The sequence below is a fragment of the Panthera onca genome, chromosome F2, assembly GCF_046562875.1.
Source record: "Panthera onca isolate mPanOnc1 chromosome F2, mPanOnc1 haplotype 2, whole genome shotgun sequence".
NCBI lineage: Eukaryota > Metazoa > Chordata > Mammalia > Carnivora > Felidae > Panthera > Panthera onca.
Genome location: NC_138356.1, coordinates 35,472,710 through 35,499,661, shown reverse-complemented (window position 1 = coordinate 35,499,661; position 26,952 = coordinate 35,472,710). Strand labels below are relative to the sequence as shown.

The window sequence follows — 26,952 nt, the reverse complement described above, 5'->3', positions numbered from 1 at the left end:
TCTGCTAGATATGTTGCATATATTATTTAAGTGTCCTTATCAACTGCAAACAATTAAATACATGATAGGCCAATTTTTTAGGTAAGGAAATTAAGTCGTAGAATATTCCCAAGACCTCTTATTTTCTAATTTGTAGAGATTTGACTTAAACTTTAAATTGTAAAGTCTGTGCCCTTTCCACTTTATTAAGCTGCCTCCATCCACAATGTGACTTCACCAATATTTAGTGTGTATAACATTTTATGTTTAAAACTAGGTTTTTTTAATATTACGTGTTTATCTAGGCTTATTTTCAGAGTTAAGAAAAACTTGATGTGGTATTAGAGCTGTTGAAATAAGAATCTGAAGAGAGCACATTTTATATTAGTCCTTTTAAAACTGTGTTTTTTATTCACTGGTAGACCATGAACAATGTGTTGTGCTGACAGCACAGAGCCTGGAGCCTGCTTCAGATTGTTTCTCCCTCTCTCTCTGCCCCTTCCCTGCTTGTGCTCTCAATCTCTCTCTCTCTCTCTCTCTCTCTCTCTCTCTCTCTCTCTCTCTCAAAAATAATCAATAAGCAATGCAAATTAAAGAAAAATCCTGAAATATAATTGCATTGCAATAATTGGTGGCAGCACTAGTAAGGCTGCTGCTTCAGTGAACTCGACCAGAACCACACTAGTCATTTGGTTTCTCTAATACTCTTCTTTTGGGAGATAATTTTCCATGGATCTCTTATGTTTCTGCATGTCTTCCAAACAGAGGCTCAGACTTCCTTTATGCCAGACTTTCTTTTAAGGATGTTTAAACAGAATATGACCTTGGAAGATAGAGATGGTATCTTTTTATAGAACAAAGGGCAGATTTTTCTCACAACCTTGGAAAACAGAGTTGGTATCTCTTTCTTAAGCAGAAGTCAGGCACACTTAACTGGGCTTAGGTGAGGATTCATAATGCTTAATATTTCTGGCAGTCAAGGAAAGACTGATACCTCTTTCCCCTTTACCATCACCACAAAAAAGGAAGGCCAGGACCATATTATTCATGTTGGATATTGGAGATAGTATGTGCTTCACTTGGGAATTCTGCTTGGGTCCTTGTATTGGCTATCTCATAAATCCACATGTGTTGGCTAAGGTCCAAATAAACACTTTAGATTGAAATATGTCCAACAAGCCCTGGAATATTCTCTAACATTAAGGCCCCATAACCATAATGAACTTGATGAGATAAAACGCTCTATGATGATTTTGCAGATTGGAGCATTCGGCAAAAAAAATACAAAATAAAAATGTAGCCTAGCCAAGAAAGGTAGACTCAGGATCTCATATTCATTGCCTCTCTAACTTGGCTATTACACATGTACTATCTGAAAGGGAGCTATTAAATTTCTACTGAGCTCTTGTCAAAACTAAATACTTGCCCCATGGAAGCTTTGGGACTCTTTGATGTAATATTCCTATTTTGAGGTGAGTCAACTTAGGCTCAGTGACTAACAAGTAGAAAGAGCTCACCAAGCTTCACTGGTCAAATGGAAATTGTATACTCAATAACACAGAAGGCCTGGCCCCAGTGGCATGTTGACTTTGTCTGAAAAAATAACAGCTATCCCTTTGGAAGAAAATCTCTACTTCACTCTGCCACCTGAAACATAGCCTCTGATTCAGTGGAGTTCTTTATTCACAGAGATCCCCTAATTCTTAATCTTGGTTCACTGATGGTTTCTCTAAGCTAAAACTTGAAGATGTAAACTGGGTTGGTATATCTTTTCGACCTTAGTGTCAGCTATGCAGGGCCACAATTGGATATGAGTGTTCCACTCATAGAAACTTAACTGTTCTTATACCTCTGGTCAGTGCCCTCCTTGATGAGCCTCACTATATTTTTAATGACCTTTTTAATCTCAACAATGGCCTAGCTGTTTGGTCTGGCAGATTAAAGACAGACTCTCCTCTTCCCATTCCTCCTCCTCCTCATTTTCCTTCTCCATATCCTTCCTCCTTTTCTTCCTTCTTCCTCTTCTCATTTTGCAAGAACCATTTAACAGTGAGCTGGTATTTGACTCAAGGTATTTGATCGATCTTCCATACCTCTTATCATCCATAGGCATCTGATCTAGTCTCTGGTGTTGAAAAACCTATTAAAAATTTTAAAAAATACTTCTAAATCTATTTGCTTGCCTACTTTAATAAGGCAGTTTTGTTTATTGAATATAGTTGTCCCCAGAAACAGATCATCTCTTCTGTCTACTTTCCAGCTAATTCTCATGACGGAATGGGTGAGGAGTTACATAGACCAATTTTTTTTTAAGTTTATTTATTTTGAGAGACAGGGAGAGAGAGAGAGAGCACACACATGCACACATGAACATGGAAAGAGCAGAGAGAGAGGAAGAGAGAAAATCCCAAGCAGGCTTAACACGGGGCTCGATCCCATGAACCATGAGATCATGACCTGAGCTGAAACCAAGAGTCAGATGCTTAACTCACTGAACCACCTCAGCACCCAAGACCTATTTTTTTAAAGTTTTTTTTTTTAATGTTTATTTATTTTTGAAAAAGAGAGACAGAGACAGAGTGCAAGCAGGGGAGGGGCAGAGAGAGAGGGAGACACAGAATCCAAAGCAGGCTCCAGGCTCCAAGCTGTGAGCACAGAACCTGATGTGGGGCCCAAGCTCATGAACCGCGAGATCATGACCTGAGACAAAGTCAGATACTTAACGAACTGAGCCACCCAGGGGCCCCTCAAGACCTATTTTTTAAATATGAAATTCCATCTAGACCATTCCTGGGCATAATTCTTTCTTTTTCCTAAGCAGCAACTCCATGTCAGTCTAGTTGGTACACTGCATACAGCCAAATGGGGTCTAGAGAATTAAAATTAATTCTCGTTTAGCCACCTGGATTCTCTTTTTGAATTAACATGGTCTTTGAACATAAGGATAATGGCCGTTGGTTAAGTACACTGGATACCAATAGTACCACACTGGACTCTCAATAGTAGCCTATATGGCCAAATGGTGGACATAATGTATCTGTCTAAGTTTTATATAAACTTTGTCCTTCTTGGACAAAAGGTCTGGATTCAGGCAAGAAATGATTGAAGAAAAAGTGAATTTACAGCTGCTAGAATGGGACACAACAAATTTTAGGGATTAGAAGGAGAAAACCATCATGGTGGTACCAGGAGAGGAAAAACCACAGACTCCAAGAAATGTGATCATAGAGGGACATTAATGATCTTTGTCTTTCAGAACCATGAACATTTCTCATTAAGGGAAACATTCTGATATGGCTCCCACAACTGATGCATCAAGCACCTTACATTTAGTTGACTGCTATTACTTCCTGCCAGACAAGTCTGACCATGGGTACTCTTCTTAATCTTACCTACAAGTCAATCAGAAACTGCAGAAAATGGTTTCAACTATTGTACCTTCCATGTAAAAACAGCTGTCAGTACTTCCAGATATCTTCCCGACCTCCATTCCCAACAACTGGTTCTTATTCATTCCCTTGGTAGACAAATGCATTTGCCTGGTGGCATGAACAAACAGAAGAGATGGACTGGTTATCCTAAGGTCGTCCCATCCCCAAAAAGTTTAGTCACAATTATTTGAACTGGCTGAGTATGGGATTTGAACTGAAATGGAAACTTTAAGAAATATCAACTCACTGAGAGACTATATAGTAAAAGCACTGTCAACTCAGGCTCTCTGCTGATGTAGGTCCCACTTGGGATCTTGATGACTGTAAAAGTCCCTATTTTTCCAGTGATACCATGTACTCGCCTGATGCTGTACTTCTTGTCATTATCTTACCTTTCCCCCTAAATTATAGTAATTTATAGCTTAGCAAAGGTTATAAGAGACTTCAAGTTTTGAAGAGATACCAGTATATTATGTAACTCTCAGATGCCTACAGAGATCTGTCCCAATGAGGCTACCTTGTACTCAGAGGAGTTTCCAGAGGGATAACTGACTTTATACAGAGACAGTCATCCCTATAATGGGAGCCATTCAGTTAGAAACAATATGAAATTTGTTCCTCAATTTAGCTTAAATAATACTACTTTGGCTATGAAAGACATTTACATCAGTTTCAACTCACTATCCTAAGGACTTTTTATGGATGATGATAAAATCGCCCTAGGCATTTTAGCATGCCAAGGAAGCGTCAGTATAATTACTAATATATAGTTCTATACTTGGATTAATGCCTCAGGGAAAATGAAAAGATCAATATAGGAAGGAAAAGGGAAAGCACCTGAATATTTCAGATAGACTCTGATGGCTTATGGGATTTGTTCAGCTGACTGAGTATGCGATTTGAGGATAATACTTGATGTCAGTACTGCAGGTTGGCCTCACTCTTGCTTGGAGTCCTATTGGTAGAATTCTTAATTAAATGTGTTATGTGAGAAAAATTACACAAATGGTTCTCATATGAATCATATTAATATGTCAGCCATATTAATCAAAGTGGCTGATGGAGTAGGAAAATTCACCAAAAACCATGAGAGTATAAAAGATATATGAAAATGAAGGGTTGATATTGTTGAGAGACATGGGTCTTTCATATACAGGATGTTTACATTTCTTTTTTTTTTTTTTTTTTTTAATTTTGCTTTGAAGAACTTTTTTTTTTTTAATTTTTTTTTTAACGTTTATTTATTTTTGGGACAGAGAGAGACAGAGCATGAATGGGGGAGGGGCAGAGAGAGAGGGAGACACAGAATCGGAAGCAGGCTCCAGGCTCTGAGCCATCAGCCCAGAGCCCCACGCGGGGCTCGAACTCGCAAACCGTGAGATCGTAACCTGAGCCGAAGTCGGTCGCTCAACCGACTGAGCCACCCAGGCGCCCCTGGATGTTTACATTTCTGCTCGTGTGGTGAGCAGAAGAACTGACAGCTATTATTCCTGACTATATTTCCAAAGAAATTTATATAGTGAGCAGCCCTGAAAGATAGAGATAGTGCTTTCCTCTGAAGCAAGGGGCTGGTTTGCTTACAGCCTCAGAAGACAGAAATAGTTTCATTCTGGACCAAAGAACAACGTGCTTACTGCCTGTTATAAAATATTTAGGTTCCCTAAGCTCATAGTTCCTCTTCTGTAACATGTATTACCTTGTCCTCTTTATATGACTCTCTGGGAATTGTGGCTTGAGAACATGGCATAAGTAAGTATATTAAGTTATAAATTTTAAAATTTTTAGGGGATCATATGATTAAATTACATTTACATTTTTCAGTTAATTCTACTATATTTGCTACATGTGTACACACAGACACACACACACACACACGCATACATAAAAAGGATTTGTAGTAGCATGGAAAGAGTACACTGGCAGTCAAAAAACAAGGGCTCTGTGCTACACTTATCAGTTGCCCAATTTCAAAATCCTCCTTAACCTCTTTGACATAATATTGGTCTCTTTTACTCACTTCAAGGGATTATTATAGAGATCAAATTAGATAATGTATGTAAAAGGATCTGGAGTATCTAGTGTGTTGTAAAAAATGAAAAAAAGTATTGTGACTAATAAAAGGGATGACAGACTTAATTTTTTGCCTCATAGCTAATTTGGGAAAATTTTTTAGAAAGTTATCTAATTTTCTCTTGACTTCGGGATACTTTCTGAAACGAATGCTGTAATGGTTAGTTTTACCTGTGGTTTTCTGTATTGTTACATTGGTTCTGGCAGTGTAACTATACTTTTTTTCCATCAAACAGTGTTTTTTCAGATTTTTAGATAAACAATCACTTAAAGTTTATATTAATTATAATATTTGCCTATTTCCAAATTATAAGTAAAAATGAATAATACACAATTGGTCTGTTACCTTCAAGACCGTGTCATCTAGTCATCTAGTCCCGAGTTTAGAATTTAGTGTATGAATATTTTACAGTTATACTCAGAGAAGTAGTTTAATACATTTACAATTTATAGTAGAACAGGGACACCTGGGTAGCTCAGTCGGTTAAGCATCTGACTTCAGCTCAGGTCATGATCTCACAGTTTGTGAGTTCAAGTCCAACATCAGGCTGTATGCCGACAGCTCAGAGTTTGGAGCCTGCTTCGGATTCTGCATCTCCCTCTCTCTCTGTCCCTCCCACGCTTGCTCTCTTTCTCTCTCAAAAATAATAAATAAACATTTAAAAAATTTAAAGTAAAACAGATTATTCATTGAAAATATAAAAAAATCATTTGTTATTATTTTCCACATTTAAACTATAGAATCTCTCCCCATACTTCTTGCTGTTTCCAAATGAAGCTTCAATAAACTAAGCTTTGTGATTTTGCAAATGTGCAGTATAAATGATTGCAAGATAAGCATATTGATTTGAATTACCTTGATTGTTTTTTTTCAGGCTACTCAATATTGATCACTTGTTTTTCCTCAATAGAAAACTGACAAGACTTCAGTGATTACACAACCCAGAGAAAATGTCTGTGATGGAAAAAAAGGAAAAGGTATTTTCACTTATAATAATAACTAACAATGTCCATTATAAAGAAATAAATCTAAGTAGAAAATATATTTTAAAACAATAAATTGTATATAACAACATTAATATTTTGAATTGTTTATTTGGGGTAACAGAAACAGTTGAGATATTCTTATTCTGTACATAGGATGATATGGTTTTTGGGTGCCTGGGTGGCTCAAACCAGTTAAGCATATCACTCTTGATCTCAGCTCAGGTCTTGGTCTCAGGGTCATAAGTTCGAGCCCCACATTGGGCTCCACACTGGGCATGGAGCCTACTTAAAAAAAAAAAAAAAGATAATATGGTTTCACCCAGTCCAATAGCAGCAGAAGCATATCTGCATCATTCTCAGCATCAATATTCACAACATAAACAGCAACAAATACCATGAAAAAAGGTCCGTTGTCACCTCAGTAGTTAATATTTTTATTATTTTGTTAAATCTGTCAGATAGATATTATTCTCTTTTTATAGAAATAAACTCAGGTAATGTGGCTCATTTGCAGTCACCCAAACAATACTTCGTATATTTCCAACCCAGAAGTTAAACATAAATTTAGATCATCCTTCCTTCATACTATATCATTATTTGTATTACACTATGCAGCCCATTATATCTAAAGTAGTTTTTCTTCTCATGCCTTATCAGAAACTTGCTAAAAGCTAAATTTTTACTATACTTTCAAGGATGAAAGCAAATTTAAAAGAATGTAATTAACACTCTCAACCATGATCATAAGCACTGGAATGTAATGGAATGAATTGCATTTGCCATGCTCTATTGACAGCATAGCTTAGTTACCAAAAACAGCTAGCTAAATATCAAGGTTGCATAAAAAATAGATTATAGAAGTTTCATTTTCCTTGGTTTTCGTTTTCTTATATAAGCTATCAATTATCTATTTGTGACTGCCATTGACCAATAGTTCACTCTCTGAACAGAAATGGTGTTATAATCAAATATAGTCATTTATTCACTAATTGATTTATTCATTAGTCACACACTATTCTTGATGCTGGGCTATTAATAGTAGACAGTGGTTCCTGTGGGGGCAACAGATATTTAATTATTGAACAGCATGATTCTTTGAGAGCAGGTAAGAGCATGTAACATGGTAATAAAACTACTTAGGTACATCTTCTTACATAACCTAAAGGTTTGAACCAAATATGAAGGAAAAAAAGGAGATCTTATGTAAGTGGTGGTGGTGAGGAAGAACCTTCTGGGAAGATGACATACCATATGTAAAGGCTTTGTGGCAGGGAGTCCCAGATGTGCAGTAACTGAAGAAGGCTCATGTGACAGACTCCAGAGAGCACTTGGGGGAGCAATGTCGTGAATATATTAAGTATGTTGAGCTTCACCTAAGAGCAAGTATAAATCATTCAATTGGTTTGAATGTGGGAAAAGTGCAGACATCAGGAGAAGTTCAGATTTTTGTTTCAGAATAATCACTCCAGTTGAAGTGTCAGGACTGATAGAGGTTGACATCGAGAAACAAGTCAGAGATGCCTATAATATTTTGAAGCTGGAACATCTTTGGAGAGGAGAAGTCCATCTTTCTAAGTATGCTCTGCTGAGTTCAATATTTCAAAAGTATTTGTAGCTTCAGAGTATAGATACAGAGTATTAATCTGTACTTAATTTATCATATTTTACAGAGAAAATAACCCCATAGGAATAGTCAATAGTTATAGTATATTATATGCATTGATATATTTTGAAGAAGTACTGTAATATTTTTACTTTATCTTATCTTTGGTGGCATAGTTATATTAGAAAATATTTCAACCCAACAATTGATAAGAGATCTAGTAAAGGAAGTGGTATTTTTAGTAGCATGACTATGAATAATGTAAGTCACGGTGTTGGTAGGTAAAAGGATTTGTTAGATAAGGGCACCATCTTTAGGCTTTGAAGAATTTGAAAGAGCTTGATATAATGTAGACAGTCAATGAATGAAGGAGAGGGTGAGCCTTAGGCTGTACTATCAACGAATACACTGTATTAAGTAGAAAAACAAATGTAGTCATTGGTTCTATTCTTTTCTACCTGAATGGTAACAAAGAACAAATTTAACTAAATAATTTTTATGTCCTTTGGCTATAGACTCTGGAAAAAAAAAGCACAATGAGTCAGAGGTATAGATGGCACTGAAGCACATGAAAAGTAGTTTACGTTAGATTATAATGACAGCGAGAGCCAAAGGAAGATAACTTGCTAATACTGCCAGATATGAAAAAACTATTCTGCTAAAGAATTAAATTAAGTTGGGTATCTGGGTGGCTCAGTCGGTTAAGTGTCCGACTTCAGCTCAGGTCATGATCTCGCAGCTTGTGAGTTCAAGCCCCGCGTCAAGCTCTGTGCTGACAGCTCGGAGCCTGGAGCCTGCTTTGGATTCTGTGTCTCCTCTCTCTGCCCCTCCCCAACTTGTGCTCTGTCTATGTCTCTCAAAAAATAAATAAATGTAAAAAAAAAAGGAATTAAATCAAGTTATCTGTCAAATAGTTGACATTGATAAGTGAGAACAATTGGTTTGTTTTGATCAGTCAATTCATAGTTCCTAAAAGTTTAATTAGGAATAACGAGGCAGAAGTGAACTTACTATTTTAAAGTCTGTTTTGTGGGGCACCTGGCTGGCTCAGTTGGTAGAGCATGTGACTCATGATTTTGATGTCATGAGTTCAAGCCCCACATTGGACATAGAGCTTACTTAAAAAAAAAAATTATTCTTTAATAAATTATTAAAAATAGATAAAAGTCCATTTTCCAAAAGTTTTTATTGTATTTGTCCTATTCTTTGTATTCCAAAGTTGATGATGTCTTGATGGTAATTTTCACTTTGCTGACTCATTGCAAATGAGCTCTCAGCCCTCTAAGCAATGACATATAAGTTGCCCGTGTTGAAGATGCACTATATATATGTGTGTGTATATATATATATATATATATATATATATATATATATATATCCATCACTTGTAACTGAGACATGTTACAAGACTTTTTCCTGGAACTAGCCTTCTGTATCTTAGAAGGAAATCCCTCTCTTTTGTTTCTGTGCCAAGAGACCTTGATTAGCTATGATCCTGCCCTCTGCTGAGCTGCTTCATTCCATCCTCTTCTCTTAAATTCCAGTAGCATTTTTGAGAACAGAAACTTGCATGTGCAGATCACACCACTTTCTGTTTTCCTAACTCTTGACGGCTGGTCTGCTCAGCCCTGTCCTTCCATATTGTATGTTTTACAGAAGTACCTCAGTGTGGGGAAGTCTGGATTTTTCCATTTAAACCTTCACTTTGTTCATTATTCTGACAAATTCTGGAGTTTCGAATCAGGAGACCTTTTATGGACACACATTTAAGCTGCAATTGTTAATGCGAATATGAGCTTTATTATTAATATGGGTGATTGTTTCACCTCCCTCTACATGGAATAACTCCTGGGCTACCATTTTTGTTTCAGTTTTAGTAACAGTTTAATTTTTTAGAACAATTTTAGGGTTACAAAAAATTTGAGCAGATAGTACAGAGAATTCCCATATGATCCCTGTACACAGTTTAATCTGTTATTAATATCTTACATTGTGATAGTTCATTACAATTAACAAAACAATATTGATATGTTTTTACTAAATAAAGTCTGTAATTTATTCAGATTTCCTTGGTTTTTACTAATGTCCTTTTCTGTTCTAAGATCTCACCCAGGATACCACATTATATTTGTGAATTCTCTTTAGCTTCTTCTTGACTGACAATTTCTCTGACTTTCCTTATTTTAGATGAACTTGCAGTTTTGAGGAGTACAGTTTCTCATGATTACGCTTGGATTACAGATTTGAGGAAGGTAGATCACAAGGTAATGTGTCACTTTTATTACATCATATCAAGGTTACACAATGTCAACATGATTTATAGGTGTTGAGGCCGACCTTGGTCACCAGGCTGAAGTAGGGTTTGTCATGTTTCTCCACTTTACCTCATTTAAGGGAGAATTTTAAATATTAATATACTTTTTGAATAGGAATATTTTAACATATTTTTTGGATGACTGAAAGGAGCAAGTGGTAAGGGTGAGAAAGGAAAAGGATAACAAGGTTGCACGTTTCAGAGGAATGGAGGGGGTTCTGGGCAATGACACAAATGGATAGGATTACTGTGGTTTGCAAGAGAGCACATCTTCCTCTGAGACTATAAAGAAAGATGCTAGGAATTGTGACCCTATAGTTATGTTTGAGCATGTCTCATGTTTATTTTTTTATGAGACAGTTTATGTTGTTTGTTTGGTTTGGTTTTGCTTGGCTGAGTGAAAGGAAATGGCCAACACTAACCACATAGGAAAACAGAAAATTCGTCCAACTGGAAATTAGTGGAAAGACCACCAAGTAACAGTTGAGGGTCTATTTGAGGTTGGAAACTATCAGTTTTTTCAGGTTATGTAATTTTATCCAGATAATGCAGATAGACCATTGGTTTGAACCACAGTTAGTAATTGGCAAGAACAAGTGCAGTGGAAGGTCATGGGGATATGAAGTTCTGGTGTAGAGCTGAGCCACCCAAAAAAGGAAAAAAAAAGCAATTGAAAGCATGAAGAAGGAACTGGAGAATGACCATGGGACTTAAAAAGAGATAATGAATTTCTTGTGTTCGAAATTTGAATTCAGTGCAATGACTGAAAGGGAGATAAAAGAAGGCTGTTGTGAATAAATTCTTAAATACAGTGTGTGAGAGAGAGTGTGAAATTCTTCATCCAGTGTGTGGCCATATGAAGAAGGCCTACCAAAGTAGAGAGACGATAAAAGACAAAAAACAGACATTACATTATAGAATCTAACTCTATAGCTATCTGTGATGGTGATGTCATTCAGATTGATATTCTGATGATGGTAACTAACGAAGTTGAGAAGAAACTGGGTCAGGCACCACAATCCTTCCAAAATAACAAATTATGAGTCTAAAGTTTATAGATAATTGTGACAAGGATAGGAAGAGAGAGATATACTTGAGATTTTGTGGGAGGAATATTAGTTGGCAGACACTGTGAAACCAGAGGGATGTTAAAATATCCCAAATGTTCTTTATGATATTGCAAATAATGAGCAAAGCAGTGTCCCACTTTCAAAAGGAAAGCAAATGGAGTTGAAAAAGGTAGGTTTTAGTTAATGAGACAATATGGTGCATTAGAAGAAGTATATATTTTAACACAAACTGAGGTAATAAAAATTCATAAAGAATGTGAAAATTTATGTATTTTGGTCTTATTATCAGTTTTAAGTCAGTATACTAAAGTATAATTTCTTCCTCCTAGATATTGAACAGTAGGTTATAAAAAAAATGATAGAGTTTTGATGCTACTGAGATGGAGCAGGGGGAATGATATATAAGCAGAAGGAACAACAGCAAAGGAACATAAAATTAGTGTAAAGGGCTGTGGCTCTAAGTTTCAGAACCTACTGTGGATCAGTTGGTTGCATATGAGGAAGATTGGGGAAAGAATTCTGCTTCTAAGTTTGAGTTCTGCCGTTAGGAAACTAGCCCTGTATGTACTGAGTACTCGAACTACTTGTATTTACTAACACTAGATACATTCCAATCAATATCCCAGAGTGTGAAGATGCTTTTTAAAGTATATTTCTGCCTTTTAGAGAAGATATCTTATACTAATTAATTTGCTTTTTATAATAGTGAAACATGATGAAATATGCTTAACTTCTATCTATCCTGATGTAGCTTTATTTGGAAATCTTATTTGTTAAAAATTTCTTTCCACAAAGTGAAATAAAAGTACTCTATTTTCCATGTAATAGAGATGTAGCGAATCACTATACAAGCATTTCTGACATTCTTTATTTAATAGTTCAATGAAACTCTTTTCAATTCCCAGGTTACTAGAGGTTTTAGTTTTGTTAAACTGGGCTCTCCAAAAATGTTTCCAAAGTGCTTATGGTTGTATCTGTTTCTTTTTCTAAGGCTTGACATTTTTTGTATCAGGAAGTATCCAAAGTGAACATAGGAATTTCATTTTGTAGATCACTGTAGTTGAAATGCTAAATATGAGGTTTTACAAATATGTAATTGAACATCTGGAGTTTTCAAGATGCTTCTTTCTACTTTTAGCAGACAGTCATACTACTCTCATGAAATGTGCCTCAACAAATTATTTGGTGAGTTTTAATACTGGAACCACAAAACACATTAACAAATTAAATTCTCCATGAAGCTTATATAATAATAATAATTGAAACACAGGAACAGGAAAAAGTTGGATTTTAACCCACATTTTCACATAGCTAACACCCTTTTGTACTCCATGATAAAGTTTTCATCTATGTGTTACATATCTGTTTAAGAGAACCTATATGCTGGAATCCCAAGATCAAACTGTTATCAGGTTTGGTTTCTTTTGAGGCCTCTCTCCTTGGCTTTCAGATGGCCACCTTCTTGCTGTGTACATAAGCATCCTATGTGTCTCTATATGTATCCAAATTTCCTATTCTTATAAGGACACCAGTCAGAATGGATTAGACCTGCCGTAATAGTCTCATTTTAACTTAAATGCCTCTTTAAAAATTCCTTCTCAAAATATAGTCATATTCTGAAGTACTGGTGATTAGACATTCAACGTACAAATTTTGGAAGAATGTAATTCAGCATATAACACACACTCGCCACACATACAAGCCTTATGTAATGCCTACCTAGAAATATTATCATCCAGTATCTTATAAATGAATAAAATAATTGGGAAACTATGTGTAAATTTATTTACTGCAGTTTTATTTGGACTTTATTGAAATTAAAAATTATTATATAGCTCAAGTAAAAAGTACCAACTCTTTGATCAAAATACACAAAACAAATATTCATTGGCAAAGAAGTTTATATTAACATATCAACTTTTGCAGAATATCTCATCACTAAGACCAAGTTCACCTACTATGGTAGACTTTTATAAAGAGCTTTCCTAAATAAAGGGAGTAGAGAATTCTATGAATTTGATCCACATAATGATTTTTTTATTTAAATTTTTTTTCAATGTTTATTTATTTTTGAGATACAGAGAGAGACAAAGCATGATGAGGGGAGGGGCAGAGATAGAGGGAGACACAGAATCCGAAGCAGGCTCCAGGCTCTGAGCTGTCAGCACAGAGCCTGATGTGGGGCTTCAACCCACAAACCATGAATTCATGACCTGGGCTGAAGTCAGACACTTAACTGATTGAGCCACCTGGATGCCACATGATATTTTTATAGAAAGTAGTTTTTAGACTATTTGCAAGAATTTTAACATATACATTTTCTGATATTAAGATATTATCCTTCGTAATACGTCTTGGATATGAACGCACAAATATTTTGCCAAAATACTTTTTAATCCTATTACTCCTTAGGGAATAAGCCTCCAATAAACCTTAGCTGGCATATGTCAAAGTATTTAATTTAGCAAGCACTCAAAGACATTAAAACTGTAACAGCAAATTATGTTTTCTCATCTCATTTCTGTGTACTTTTTTGAGAAGAATTCTCTGCTTTACTCAGACTGATCAGCTATCTTTCATTTCTTTACACCATTGTTCTCTACACTGTTTCTTGTCTATATATAGTTCACCTGGCAAGATGAGCAAAATAAGGGAGAGAAAAGAACAACTGAACTTGTAATTAACTTGGGATTATGATCATGTAATCTTAATTACTGGCTATTCTTGTAAACAATGAAAATTTATTTAAAAAACAGTGGATTAAAATACACATCACCTATGATGCAGGTACTTTATTTATGGGTATATAGCCACAAAAATGTAATTTCATGTGCACCAGAAAGTCATGAACAGAAATTTTCATAGCATTATTTGTATTATTCCACACGTGGAAACAACTCCAAAAGCTATCATTAGGACTACAACTGGAGAATTTAACAATAGGATTATTGTACAGTAATTTAAAATCTACAGACTTTTGTTATAGCTCATGATATGAAAGATTCTCACAAAAATAACTGAGTAAAAAAAGCTGCATGAAATTGAATATACACTGTGTGAATCTAGTTATAAAAAGTTCAGAAACGGGCAACATGGATTTATGGTTTATTAGAATAATGGTGACCTCTCTGGGTTGAAGGCATGAAAGATGCTACTGTGTGCAAGTAATGTTCTAGCTCTTTGGTTATGTTCATGTACATTATGATTTATGCACTCTTCTATGTGTATGGTATAATAAAAATTTATTTAAAAATCACCTAAATGCATGCACACACACACACACACGCACACACACACACAACATAAGAATATAAACTGGCTATTGGATGACACGGTAGATGTAATGGAAACATTGCCCTCAACTCCCTCCAGAGACCCTTATAAAGGAATTTTTACAAAACAGAAAAACACAAAGACAAGGAGGAGACTATGCAGTAGCAACCCACTTTTAGAAGACAGAAACAGATCAGTGAAGGATAAGTAACTTATTAGATTCAAAAAATGCATTATATATATATGTGTATATATATATATATGTATACATATACACACACACACACACACACACACACACATATATATATATAAACTAAAACCAGTGTTGTAAACCAGGAAGTTAAATGACACCAAAACCTGCTGACCTAGTAGAAGTTATTTTCCAGATCCTTCCATGCTCTGCTCATCTAGATGGGTGGCCTGTCTCAACCTATATTCAGGATGAAGTATGCAGGTTATTCTCAGGAGACTGCCAAAGAGACAATCTGCATATTGAAGGATTCCAGTTACAATGGAGGCTGGATATGCTGTATTGAAAACAAGATTAAGCGAATGTCACATACTGAACACTGAGATCTTTTCTTTCTTACTACATCTGGTTCAGTTTACTAGCAGGCAAATTATTCCCTGCAGGTAGGCAATTGGAGAAAACTTTGCAGGTACCTGAAAGCCCAAAGATAAGAAGTGAAGATACTGGGGTGCCTAGGTGGCTCAGTCAGTTAAGCGTCCGACTTCCGCTCAGGTCATGATCTCATGGTCCGTGAGTTCGAGCCCTGCGTCGGGCTCTGTGCTGACTGCTCAGAGCCTGGAGCCTGTTTCAGATTCTATGTCTCCCTCTCTCTCTGACCCTCCCCATTCATGCTCTGTCTCTCTCTGTCTCAAAAATAAATAAATGTTAAATTTTTTTTTTTAAAAGAAGTGAAGATACTGGCAAAAGCAGTTCCTTAAAAACACGACCCAAATAGGTTATCCTACTCTAAAGCTGACTGACAACAAAGCTTCATCACACATATTGAGGTAATCTGTTTTTAGCCCATGATATTAATAGAGACTGACCATATAAAGGATAATATGTAATAAAAAGACAGAGGCTAAAAGCTAAAACAAGTAATAACCAGTTATATAGAGGAAATAGAGAATATGAAAGAAGAATGAACAAAATTAATATTCTGAGCAGTATGGCAAGACTGTGCTTTCATAAGATAAGGAGACAATTTTAAGTAAATCATTCAGAGAATTTAGAAGAGCTCTTGGATATTACAAATATGATAGCATACACAAAAATATCAGTGGAAGTGTTGAAGTTAAAATTGAGTAGATTTAAGAAAAAAGGAGAACAAAATGAAAAAAAATATATTAGAGAGAAATATATAGTAAAATTAAAGTACTATTCCAGGTGATCCAATATCAAAATAATAGTAGTTTCAGAAAAATAGAACAGATAAAATGGAAGAGATCACATCATCAACAAAAAGATTCAAAAATATATCCCAGGACTGAAATAGCATCCTGAGTTCTCAGCAAAATGGAAAATAGAAGACTAACCAAGGCATATTATCACAATACTTCCCATTATTAGGAACAAAAAGAAAGTCCCAAAAGATGCAACAAGGAAAGAATAAAGAATCAAAATAACAGCAGAATCTGTCAACACAAACCTGAGAAGTAGGTGGCATCAGGGAGATGTTTTCCGAATCCTGAGAAAGATATTTTCAATCTAGAATTCTATAGCCAGAAAAATTAACATTTTATCATGAGATGTACCTCATAATTTGTGGTCTTCCAAGGTCTAAAACTTTTTTATCACTTGCCTCTATTCTTAGGAAGCAATTGGAGTATATACTCCAATAAAATAAGAGAGCAAACTAACAGATGCACGACACAGGAAACAGGGGAATCAAAAAGAGAATAGAAAGGTTATTTCCAAGGTAACGGTGAATGGCAATTACAGGTTGACAATTTCTACATGAAACATGGAACTTAACAAATTACATTTGGAGCAGATTAGAAGTTTCTAAAGAGATTTCTTTAAGAGGATGAAGTTGCTAGAATTGCTATTATGTTTAAATGTAGCAAAAAGAGATTTACACAGCTGATAGAGAATATGCACCTAAGGCAATAATTACTTTAAAAAAAGCAATACAAAAGAAACAAAAACTACGTAAGTTTTAATTTGGGGGAGAACAGAAACTTTGATACTGATGTATTTATTCTGAGATGATGAGGGAAATAGAAATTGAAAGCTATTGGTAGAGGTTATGTGTGTGTGGGTACATAAAATAATCTACAAGTGTCTCTTCCATAATGGAAGGATAGATGAGTAATTTTCTGAGTGTGGTGTTGGATTCTGGGGGTCCCAGAGACACTCTCAGTGGAGAATGTAAATTCAAAACTATTTTTAGATAATGGTTAGTGTTATTTGCCTATTGCACAGTGCACTGACCATATACCACTGGTACAAAACAGTGGTGCCTAAAACTGCTAATGCATAAGCACACATCAAGGCAGTAGCACCAAAATGTGCTAGTCATTATCTACTTGATGACCAGGAATTAACGGAATTAAAGAATATACATTATTTAATGATCTTCTTGATGAAGCAAAAAATATTTATTAAATCATGACCTTGGGGACACATTTTTTAGTATTCTATATGATTAAATGATAAGTATACAAAAGCACTTCTCTGCATGCTGGTTATAACTGTTCTTTTGAGATATAGAGCACAGCATTAAAATTTTGTTTATTGTAATGTACTAACATCTTTTTTTAATGTTTTGTTTATTTTTGAGAGAGAGAGAGAGAGAGAGAGAGAGAGAGAGAGAGAACGAGCTGGGGAGGGGCAGACAGAGAGGGAGACACAGAGTCCAAAGCAGGCTCCAGGCTCTGAGCTATCAGCACAGAGCCCGAAGTGGGGCTCAAACTCACCAACTCTGAGATCATGACCTGAAATGAAGTCAGACGCTTAACCAACTGAGCCATCCAGGTGCCCCATAATGTTTTGACATCTTAAGAAAACTTTTCTGGCTGAGGAGGGAAGAGACTGACCCTCCAGAGGGTAGCCAGTTCTTAGAAATAATAGCAAAGGACTCAGCAAAGATCATGCTTTTTATACGCAAACTAACCAATCCGGAGCTCTTTCTCCTTTATCTGGCCTGTACACCCCAGGAGGCCATGTTCCTCTGCCATAATCATCCTAGAGCCAAGGACCAGGTAACCTGGTGTCAGGTACCCCCTATAGCTTAGAGCCTGCCGAAATTATTCAAACTAGCCAGTTTTAAACTGTTTACCTTGCCTTGCTTTTCCCCTGTAAACTCCGTTGAATGCCTTGGTCCCTTTCCTTCTTGCCCTTCTGCCTCCTGACCACTCTAGTGTCTTCCTCTGTGGTTCTGTGTGGCATTCAGTGTCCACCTTCTCTGAGCCTTGTGAGTATAATAAACTTCCTTCCATGCCTCATCCCCATTCCTCCTGTGGCTGCACCAACTTTACCATATCATATCCAGCATGTACATCCTCAGAACATGAGAAAAAGTACCTAGGCAAATAAGTTGTGATCTAAACTTTTTACATGGAATACCATTTTTACTGAAATGAAAAACTGCCAGACAAACAAGGTTATTCATAACTGCATATTTGATAGACATTTCTTGAAAATAAATGAAGTAAGCCTGTTATTTCCAGGAAAACAACAGACAGTATTTATTGCCATGATGAAATTTTAACTTTCAGATGAAGATTAAAATTTTAGATTACTTTTATGTGACTTGATAACTTCCCCACACGTAAAGACTTCTCTTGTGAGATCACTGGTAGTATTTATGAATGTGAATTTTTTATATTAAATGAGGAAATGTGTCAACATTGGATAACCTGCATAAGATAGTGAAGCAATATTTCCAAATGAGCAATGCATGCATGTTACAAAATAACCCATCCATAGATAAAATATCCATTCAAGGTGCAAGATAAACCAGTAGACTTCAGTGTAAAAGTTCATTGATATGGTTTAGATTCTACATTGCAGCTATCCATTAAGAAACTGCCATTGTCTAGTTTTGATTGAATATAAATAAATAAAAATAACCACGATTATTTGATAAAATTCTCTTTCCCAAGTACATACTGTGTAAGGCTCAATTTTCTTTATGTACTTCAACCAAAACAACGTATGACTGAGTGCAAAGTAGATATGAGAATCCAGTTATCTGTTAAGTAGACATTAAGAGATTTGCAAAAATGTAAAGTAATGCCGTTCTTCTCAGTAAAGACTTTTGTTTTACAAAAAACATTTAAACTGTTATTTATACTTATTTATATTTATAAAATGTTATTTATACTTATTTGTAACTTTTTTGTTATATTAAAATTGAATTTTTTTAAAAGTTTCCGTTTTTATTTATAGTATGGTGAATATAAATAGGCATAACCCACATAAAGAAAAGGTTTTGGAGGTCCTCCTTAAATTTCAAGAGTGGCACCCTGAAATGAAAATGTTTGAGGACCACTGAGGTATAAAATGCCTAGAATTGAAAAATAAAAAAGTAGCAATATAAGCATTTTTGAAGGGTTATGGTTTTGGAGGAAATGCTGAAGAACTAAATACTTTAAAGTATCTACAAATTTGATAAAATTATTCCACTATGTAAAAACCAATGCAGATCACAGAATGTACGCTTATATCTATTGTAATAACTTGTGAATAGTGGCTTGAATAAAATTTGCAGTGATCACATCTCTTCGTTAGTAATAATAATAAAGGTTTTAATATTATTTACTTTTATTTTTTTATTTTTTATTTTTTATTTTTTTTATTTTTTATTTTTTTATTTACAGTTTTGTGATAACCAGAATTAAAGCATATAAGGCCTAGTGCTTGGCTTGTTGTTACTGTTTTTAATTACTTATAATTATTGTCATGATAAAGAAGAAAATGGTGACCTGAGAAAATAAGAACCAAAGTATGTAAAATGTATGGTTATTTGTGTTTCCCCCCCACTCCATTGTCTACTCCTGTCATTTTCTACTATTTTATATGGAAGGCTCAAAGTATTTTCCATGAAAGGAACTCATGGGCCATATGGTGATCTAATAGTGAACCCCCCCAAATTACCCAGCCATTTACTTATCAGCTTTAGATAAGTGATTACAGATAGTATTTCATATTTTTTTAAAAAGGATTTAAAATATTTTAAAACTGCTGATCTAGTTCAATCTAGCATCCTCTTGTGAAGAACTTATAATATGATGATGTATATAATATCTAATTGATAAAAAAAAGATAACCTAACTCCTGAACTGATAGATTTTTGTCACTTATTTTCAATGGGAGGAGTTAATTGCTTATGATTACCAGTTTTAAAAGTGACAGTGCCTCTACACATAAACAGACTATATAATTGCCTACTTGCCTCAAATACTCTCATCTCATGTTTTCTAGTTCTAAAGTTACAAGTCATTTAAAAATAAATAATATTGAGTGTCTATAAGTAACAAATTCTTCCCCTTGCATTGTTTCATCATTGAATTTTCAAAATAATAAATATGGAAATTATCAAATTAAGAATTTGAGGATGGGTAAACTTAATTCATTTGTAAATTTCATCCTATTAAAATAAAAGGTTAAATCTTAACCCAGGTCTGCTTTATTCCAGTCTGTCCTGTGTAACACATCTAACTCTTACCAACATCCCTGGTGAATGACTGTGGGAATGTGGAAAATTATCATTGAAGTAATTCACACTATGATGTTAATATTGACTTCATTGTTAAATATTCTTTTCTGAAGACAGAATTAGAGAAATGGAAATTTTGAAATACTCAGTCCCTGGAGTATGGCTACAATAAAAGAAGAGTTCAGGGGCACCTGGGTGGCTCAGTCCACTAAGCATCTGACTCAATTTCTGCTCAGGTCATGATCTCATGATTTGTGAGATTGAGCCCAGCGTTGTGCTCTCAGCTGAGAATGTGGAGCCTGCTTGGGTTTGTCTCTCTCCCTCTCTCTCTGCTCCTCCCCTGTATGCACATGCGTTCTCTCCCGTTCTCTCAAATAAATAAATATTTAAGAAATAAAAGAAGACCTCAGAAAAAGTCAAGAAAGGAGGAGTTCAGTGACAAATTTTGTCAACTTTACTGTCTTAGGGCTGGCCCTTCTGACCAATAATTAATGTGGACATTAAAAATGTTCATAACCTAAGATATGAAATACAATTTACCTCCAGAGCCTCAATGCTGAGTTTCCCTACATTGGAGACAATGTGATTCATTAACTTATACACAGATGAAAGAAAGGTAGCTTTTTTTTTTTTATCTGTCTTATATTCACTGTTGTTGTTGGCATATATTATTAAAGGCTGAACTTCAGGTGTGGTGGACAGGTAAAGGGATTTTCAGTGTGCCTGCAAATGGTAATCCAACAACAACGATAACATCTTGGCCAGGTCTCTTACTATTTAAACTGTGTTATCATTAAAAAATAACGTGATTAACAAAATTTTAAAAATTAAAAAAATAACGAGAGCACTTTTTTGGTGAAGTATAGTATTTAATAAATGGAATCTCTAATTCTGTTAAGTGTTACAGACTTTCCCTGTTAAGACAACGATACAAGCTCCTGTTCTATTACTTTCATACCAAACCAACAAAAGCCATTGTCAAAAGAATCTACACATATGGTATTTATAAGATGTGTAGTTTACTTCATATGATTTTATTTTACTCTGGACTTCCTGAAAGTCAGATAGTCTTCTTTTTAAATTACTGAAGATAATTTAATAATACTGTTTTTCTTAGACAAAGAACTATTCATTGTTTAAAATCAAAGAATGACTTTGGGAAACTTCAAGGATGAGTGAATTTCTATTTTAGCTTTTAGAAATATGTTGGTCACATTTACGATACCAGGCCTTACTTAGCTGACAAAGTAGCCCTTTCTCATTTTTTAGAGTGACTATGAAAGAACCACATTATTTTAAAAATTAAATATTCCATTCTATTAAAAATTCCCACTGATAAAATATACAATAAAAGAAAAAACTCTTGAGATCCTATATCCTTTCCTAAAACTTCAGGGATATATCTGTAGGTAGAAAGAGATAGAACACCCTGAATGTGAGGTTAGGCAGAGGTTTACAAAAAGAATTACAGTAGCTGTATACTCTGGCAATTACTATATTATTTGTGCCATTTCTAGACAAGAGCTATAATCTAATCAAAATTATCTATGCAGAAATTCACTTCTTTAAACTCTGAGGACAAAGAAATAATAGCAGAAAGAAATATCTGTCCAGACCAAGAGAGCTATACTCACAGACATTTTCTAAAACAAAAGTATATGCAAAGGTGTTTCATTTGTTTGTGATGTGGTTCAAGGGGATTACATGTACATGTTAGGGGACAAACATTGGACACATATATAGGTCATCATTTTTTCAAGTATAGATAGGGAAAAAAGTTATTTAGGCAACAACCACAACAAAAAGTAAATTATTTTACCTGAGTTGGCAGAAGAAGTTACATAATGTTAAAGGATTTCTACCAAAAAAACCCCCTTAAATATATATGCTGTGTCTTCAACAAAATAAAATAATAAAAACTTCATTATATAAAAGGAAAAAATTGAATTAAAAATGCAACTGCCTTATTGAGATGAGAATGGGATTAAAATGAGTTAATAGAATGAGAAAAGGGGTAACTAAAAACACAGTAGCAAATTAAAATGTGCACTAGTAATACCAAGAAGGAAAGTATAGCATCACACCTCAGAAAATTATATCAGTGATGTTGAGGAATAATTAAACAAGTTCTTTAGAAGTAAAAGAGAAGAAAATAAAAAAAAAATATGATAGCTGTGGAAGCAAGGGAGGTAATCCAGTTTATGAAGATTATAAGAATCCTGAGAAAGAAGCAGAACATGACTGCCAGAAAATAAACAAGCATGCAGGGTAAACTGAGTAATACCTAAATCTTCAGAGCAAAACCATCCACTTTGATGCAATGGCAATGAAAAAGAGATATACATGTGGATATGTTGTGTGTGTGTGTGTGTGTATCATATATATGAATATGGGTATTCTTACATAAATAAAAACTACAAAATGATTTTATATACATATATTTTATATACCTCTAACTGTATCTCATTTTGTATCTATATCTCGTTTTTTAGCTTTTTGTACTAGAAGATACAGATATATAAATTTAGTATATATATCTGTATCTACTATACAATTTTTGTAATCCTTATAGTATTCTTATATACGTCTACATGATTACATATATACATATATATGTATACATATATACACATAATTATACACATATATCTCCTGATAAAATTAATATACATATACAAATGTATGTGTGTGTGTATATATATATATCTCCTGATAAAATTTTTTCCCCTCTTTGTTCCCTTCACCTATTTTGTCCATCTCCCCCAACCTCCCCTTAGACAACCACCAGTTTGTTCTGTATTTGTGAGTCTATTTTATTTTGTTTGTTTGTTCATTTATTTTCTTTTTTAGTTTACACATATAAATAAAATCATATGGTATTTGTCATTTTCTGTCTGACTTATTCATTTAGTGTAATACCCTCTAAGTCCACTTATGTTGTCAAAAATGGCAAGATTTTATTCTTTTTATGGCTGAGTAATATGACATACATTACACACACACACACACACACCCCACATCTTCTTTGTCCATTCACCTATTGAGGGACACTTATGTTGCTTCCATATTTTGATGATTATGAATAAGGCTGCAGTAAACATAGGGGTTCATATATCTTTTCAAATTAGTGTTTCTTTTTTCTTTAGGTAGATACACAGAAATACAATTACTGGTCATATGGTATTTCTAGCTCTCATTTTGGGGGAGAACCTCCATACTGGTTTCCATAGTGGCTGCACTAATTTACATTCCCACCAATAGTGCACAAGGGTTCACCTTTTTTCACATCCTTGCCAACACTTGTTATTTCTTGTCTTTTGACAGTACTCATTCTAACTGGTTATAAGGTGATATCTCAGTGTGGTTTTGATTTGCATTTCCCTGATGATGAGTGAGGTTGAACATATTTTCATCTATCTATTGGCATCTGTATGTCTTATTTGGGGGAAAAATGTCTATTCAGGTCCTCTGCTCATTTTTAATCGGATTATTTGTGGTTTTTTGATGTTGAGTTGTGTGAGTTCTTTGTTTCTTGGATATTAATCCCTTATCAGATATATAATTTGCAACTATCTTCTCTCATTCGGTAGATTGCCTTTTCACTTTGTTGAGGGTTTCCTTCACTGTAGTGAAGCTTTTTAGTTTCATGTAGTCCCAATTGTTCATTTTTGCTCATTTCCCTTGCTGCACAGGCCCACTTTGGGTGATGTTTAGCAGAAACCACATCTCTGATTTCTTGCCTCTTGCCTATAAGCATTTCATGGGGGTTGTCTGCAAGCATTGCACAAAGAGAAACACTTCCCTAGTCTGGGGAAAGGCAGTTGTCATAGTAGTTTTCTGAGTTAAGATGGAAGAACACTGTTTAACTGGTTGTTCACTTAAGACTTAAAATTAAATACTTCCCACCAGACCAGGTTGAATTTTCTGTTTCTAAATAAGACTGGAGTCAGTAACATTTCAAATTCCTCCATGTCTCATCATCGGATTTTCACTGAGCAGTCTCACTGCAATTATCATTCAATACAGAAAGGCAGTTTAATTACATTTCCCAATATAGCTACATTATCATTTCATATAGCTGTCATCTTGATCCTAAAATAACCAAAGTCTGTTTCCGGTGAATGTTAGCATATAATCAACAATGACTCCCATAAGGTGACCCTTTCTTGACCCAAAGCTGAAAAGAAATGGTAGTATGTAGTTTCATGCCCAAAAGAGTCTTTTGAAAATTAGCGAACTGTTTAGAATAAAAGCTTTTGTTAGTGGCCGTTATCACAAATCTCACTGTGTATTGTTCCGAAAATTGTCATAAATTTACTGCAACAGACAAGAAATGTTAAATCCTCAAGAAGTTACAAAATATGGGCTTGTCTCTTTATTTTCACTTGGTATGCAAACTGTTTAAGAATCTGAATGATTAGATACCGGTGGAAAAACCCAAGGATTTATAAACTTGGACTCTAATTCCAGCTGTGCTTCCTGTGGTGATTATTTCCTTGAATGTCTAAACAAAATTATACCAACCTACTGTCTCATACTGTATTTACTTATATCACCATGAAAAGTAGCTTATTTTGTGTGGGGGGACTCACTAAGACTTGCTTATTATTTTACTTCTGTTTTTATAAACATATTTAGGAAAGGAAAAAATCTACAAATGAGCCTTGCCAAAGAAAGCCAAATTTAAAACTAGTCCACCTTGTATGAGATTAATTTTTTTTTTTTTTTTTACTTTCTCTTGGTGCTCTGATTATACAAGAAAAAAGAGGGACATATCAAACCATAGAAATATTTCTTCATGACTTTTAATAATGTAGGAGGATAATTCAAAAGAGATATTGAATGGAATTACAAGAAGTTTTAAGTGACTTTGTTTTTGTGCTTCAGATACTAAACGAAAACTGTGGGTCAAATATGGTATTTTTTGTTTGTTTATCTTTTCAATCAGTTTTGTTGTAATGTGTTCTTTTTCATATTATTTCCATTAACCTAAAAATCAGAAATTTTAATGAAGATCACAGCTGGGAATTTCTAAACTCTTCCTAGTCCTCTCATTTTCCCCATTTTTTATTCTTTTACATGTATTTATTTTTGAGAGACGGAGTGAGACGGAGTGTGAGCAGAGGAGCAGAGCACCCATTTTTTATTCTTTTGTCACATTTCTCTTTGGCTTCCCTTGCATAATGTTGAATTAACCATATACTCCAGCTCATACCCCATTATCATATTTATATATATCAGGAATGTCCACTTATTTCATTTTATTTTTTTCATCTTCATGCCACACTTCCATTCCTTCCTCTCAGAAAGGCGACTATTATGTTGATATATGTCTTTAAATACACATGTATCTTGGTATGCAATATTGTTTTGTGTTGGGGGCACATTTTTTAGATTGACATAAATGTTATTAATATATACATCTAAAATTTTTATCTCTTCACAGAATATTATGTTTTTTGTTATCTGTGTTGCTATATAGCAACAAGTGTTTACTTCTAACACTACATGATATTCTAAAAACTAACCCACATTTTAATTATCTGCCCCATCCAGATATCTTTTACTGTAAACAAATGGGAAGCAGTTATGGAACTAAGTGGGAACACATACCTAGGAATGGAATTTCTAGGTCCAGAGTTATGTACATAGTTACTCTTATTGATTCTACAAAAGCACTTTCTATAATGGCTGCCAGTAGAGGCATATGAAATCTTTGATATTTCCTTATCCTCAGTAATCCTTGGTACCATCCATTTTTTCTATTTTCGGCATTCTCATTTTTTTTTTTTTAATCACAATGACAAGCTTCCTAGTGAATTAGGGCATCAAATATTTATTAGTCATTTGTGATTCTCTGTTTTGAATTATATATTCCTGTCCTTTGTTCACTGGCTTTTATTAGATTTCATATATCTTTCTTGTTGACTTTTAGGAATTCATTGTATATTCTAGTTATTATTATTTTGGTTTCAAACATGAGATTATCTTCAAGCCTTTGGTTATGGTGGGTGTCTTTTGTTGAAGAGTATAACAGTCAAGATAGACTAGGCTATACTTCATAACAGATGTCTTCAAAATCTAAGTGTCTTAACACATACAATATCATCCAAAGTTTGCTGCAGTTCTGGTCAATCTCTATGAGTCCCTTCAGAGTGGGGACTTAAGTCTCTAAAAGGTTCCATCTGTTGGCACTTCTATTTCAAATATGGCCTTTACTCATACAGAGGAAAGGAGAGTAGAAAGCATGATTTAACCATAGGTTTTCTGAAGTATCTTTGACTGGAAGTAACACATATCACTTTTGTATACAGCCTATTGACCAAAATAAGAAGCAGTTGTCCAATCTATGTACATGAAAGCCTAAAAAATTTTTGATGGGTATGTAGACAGTGTTTACTATCTACAAAAAAAAATATTTTTTTTGAGATAAACTGTCAAATTATCATCTCATCATTTATGTTCAGAAATTTTCATTATGAAGTATTTTTCTGTCATTTACCTATCCGCTCATATTTTCATATTTTCTTCCATTCATTTTATAGTTTTA

At 34.5% G+C, this 26,952-nt stretch overlaps 1 protein-coding gene across 7 annotated transcripts in view; it reads left to right on the top strand.

The window, feature by feature from the left end:
• Window positions 1-26,952, top strand: part of LOC144615054 (uncharacterized) — a 170,220-nt gene that overhangs the window by 75,096 nt on the left and 68,172 nt on the right. For 4 of the 7 annotated variants that reach the window (XR_013553407.2, XR_013553408.2, XR_013553406.2 and 1 more), the window contains exons 4-5: window positions 6,356-6,458; window positions 10,258-10,334. Coding sequence is in view for 2 of the 7 variants with exons in the window: in XM_078441500.2 (XP_078297626.1) it covers window positions 6,392-6,458; window positions 10,258-10,334 (144 nt within the window). In the remaining 5 variants the exon portion in view is untranslated. The remainder of the gene's footprint in view (window positions 1-6,355; window positions 6,459-10,257; window positions 10,335-26,952) is intronic. The other 3 variants (XR_013553405.2, XM_078441500.2, XM_078441498.2) reach the window with 1 other exon arrangement.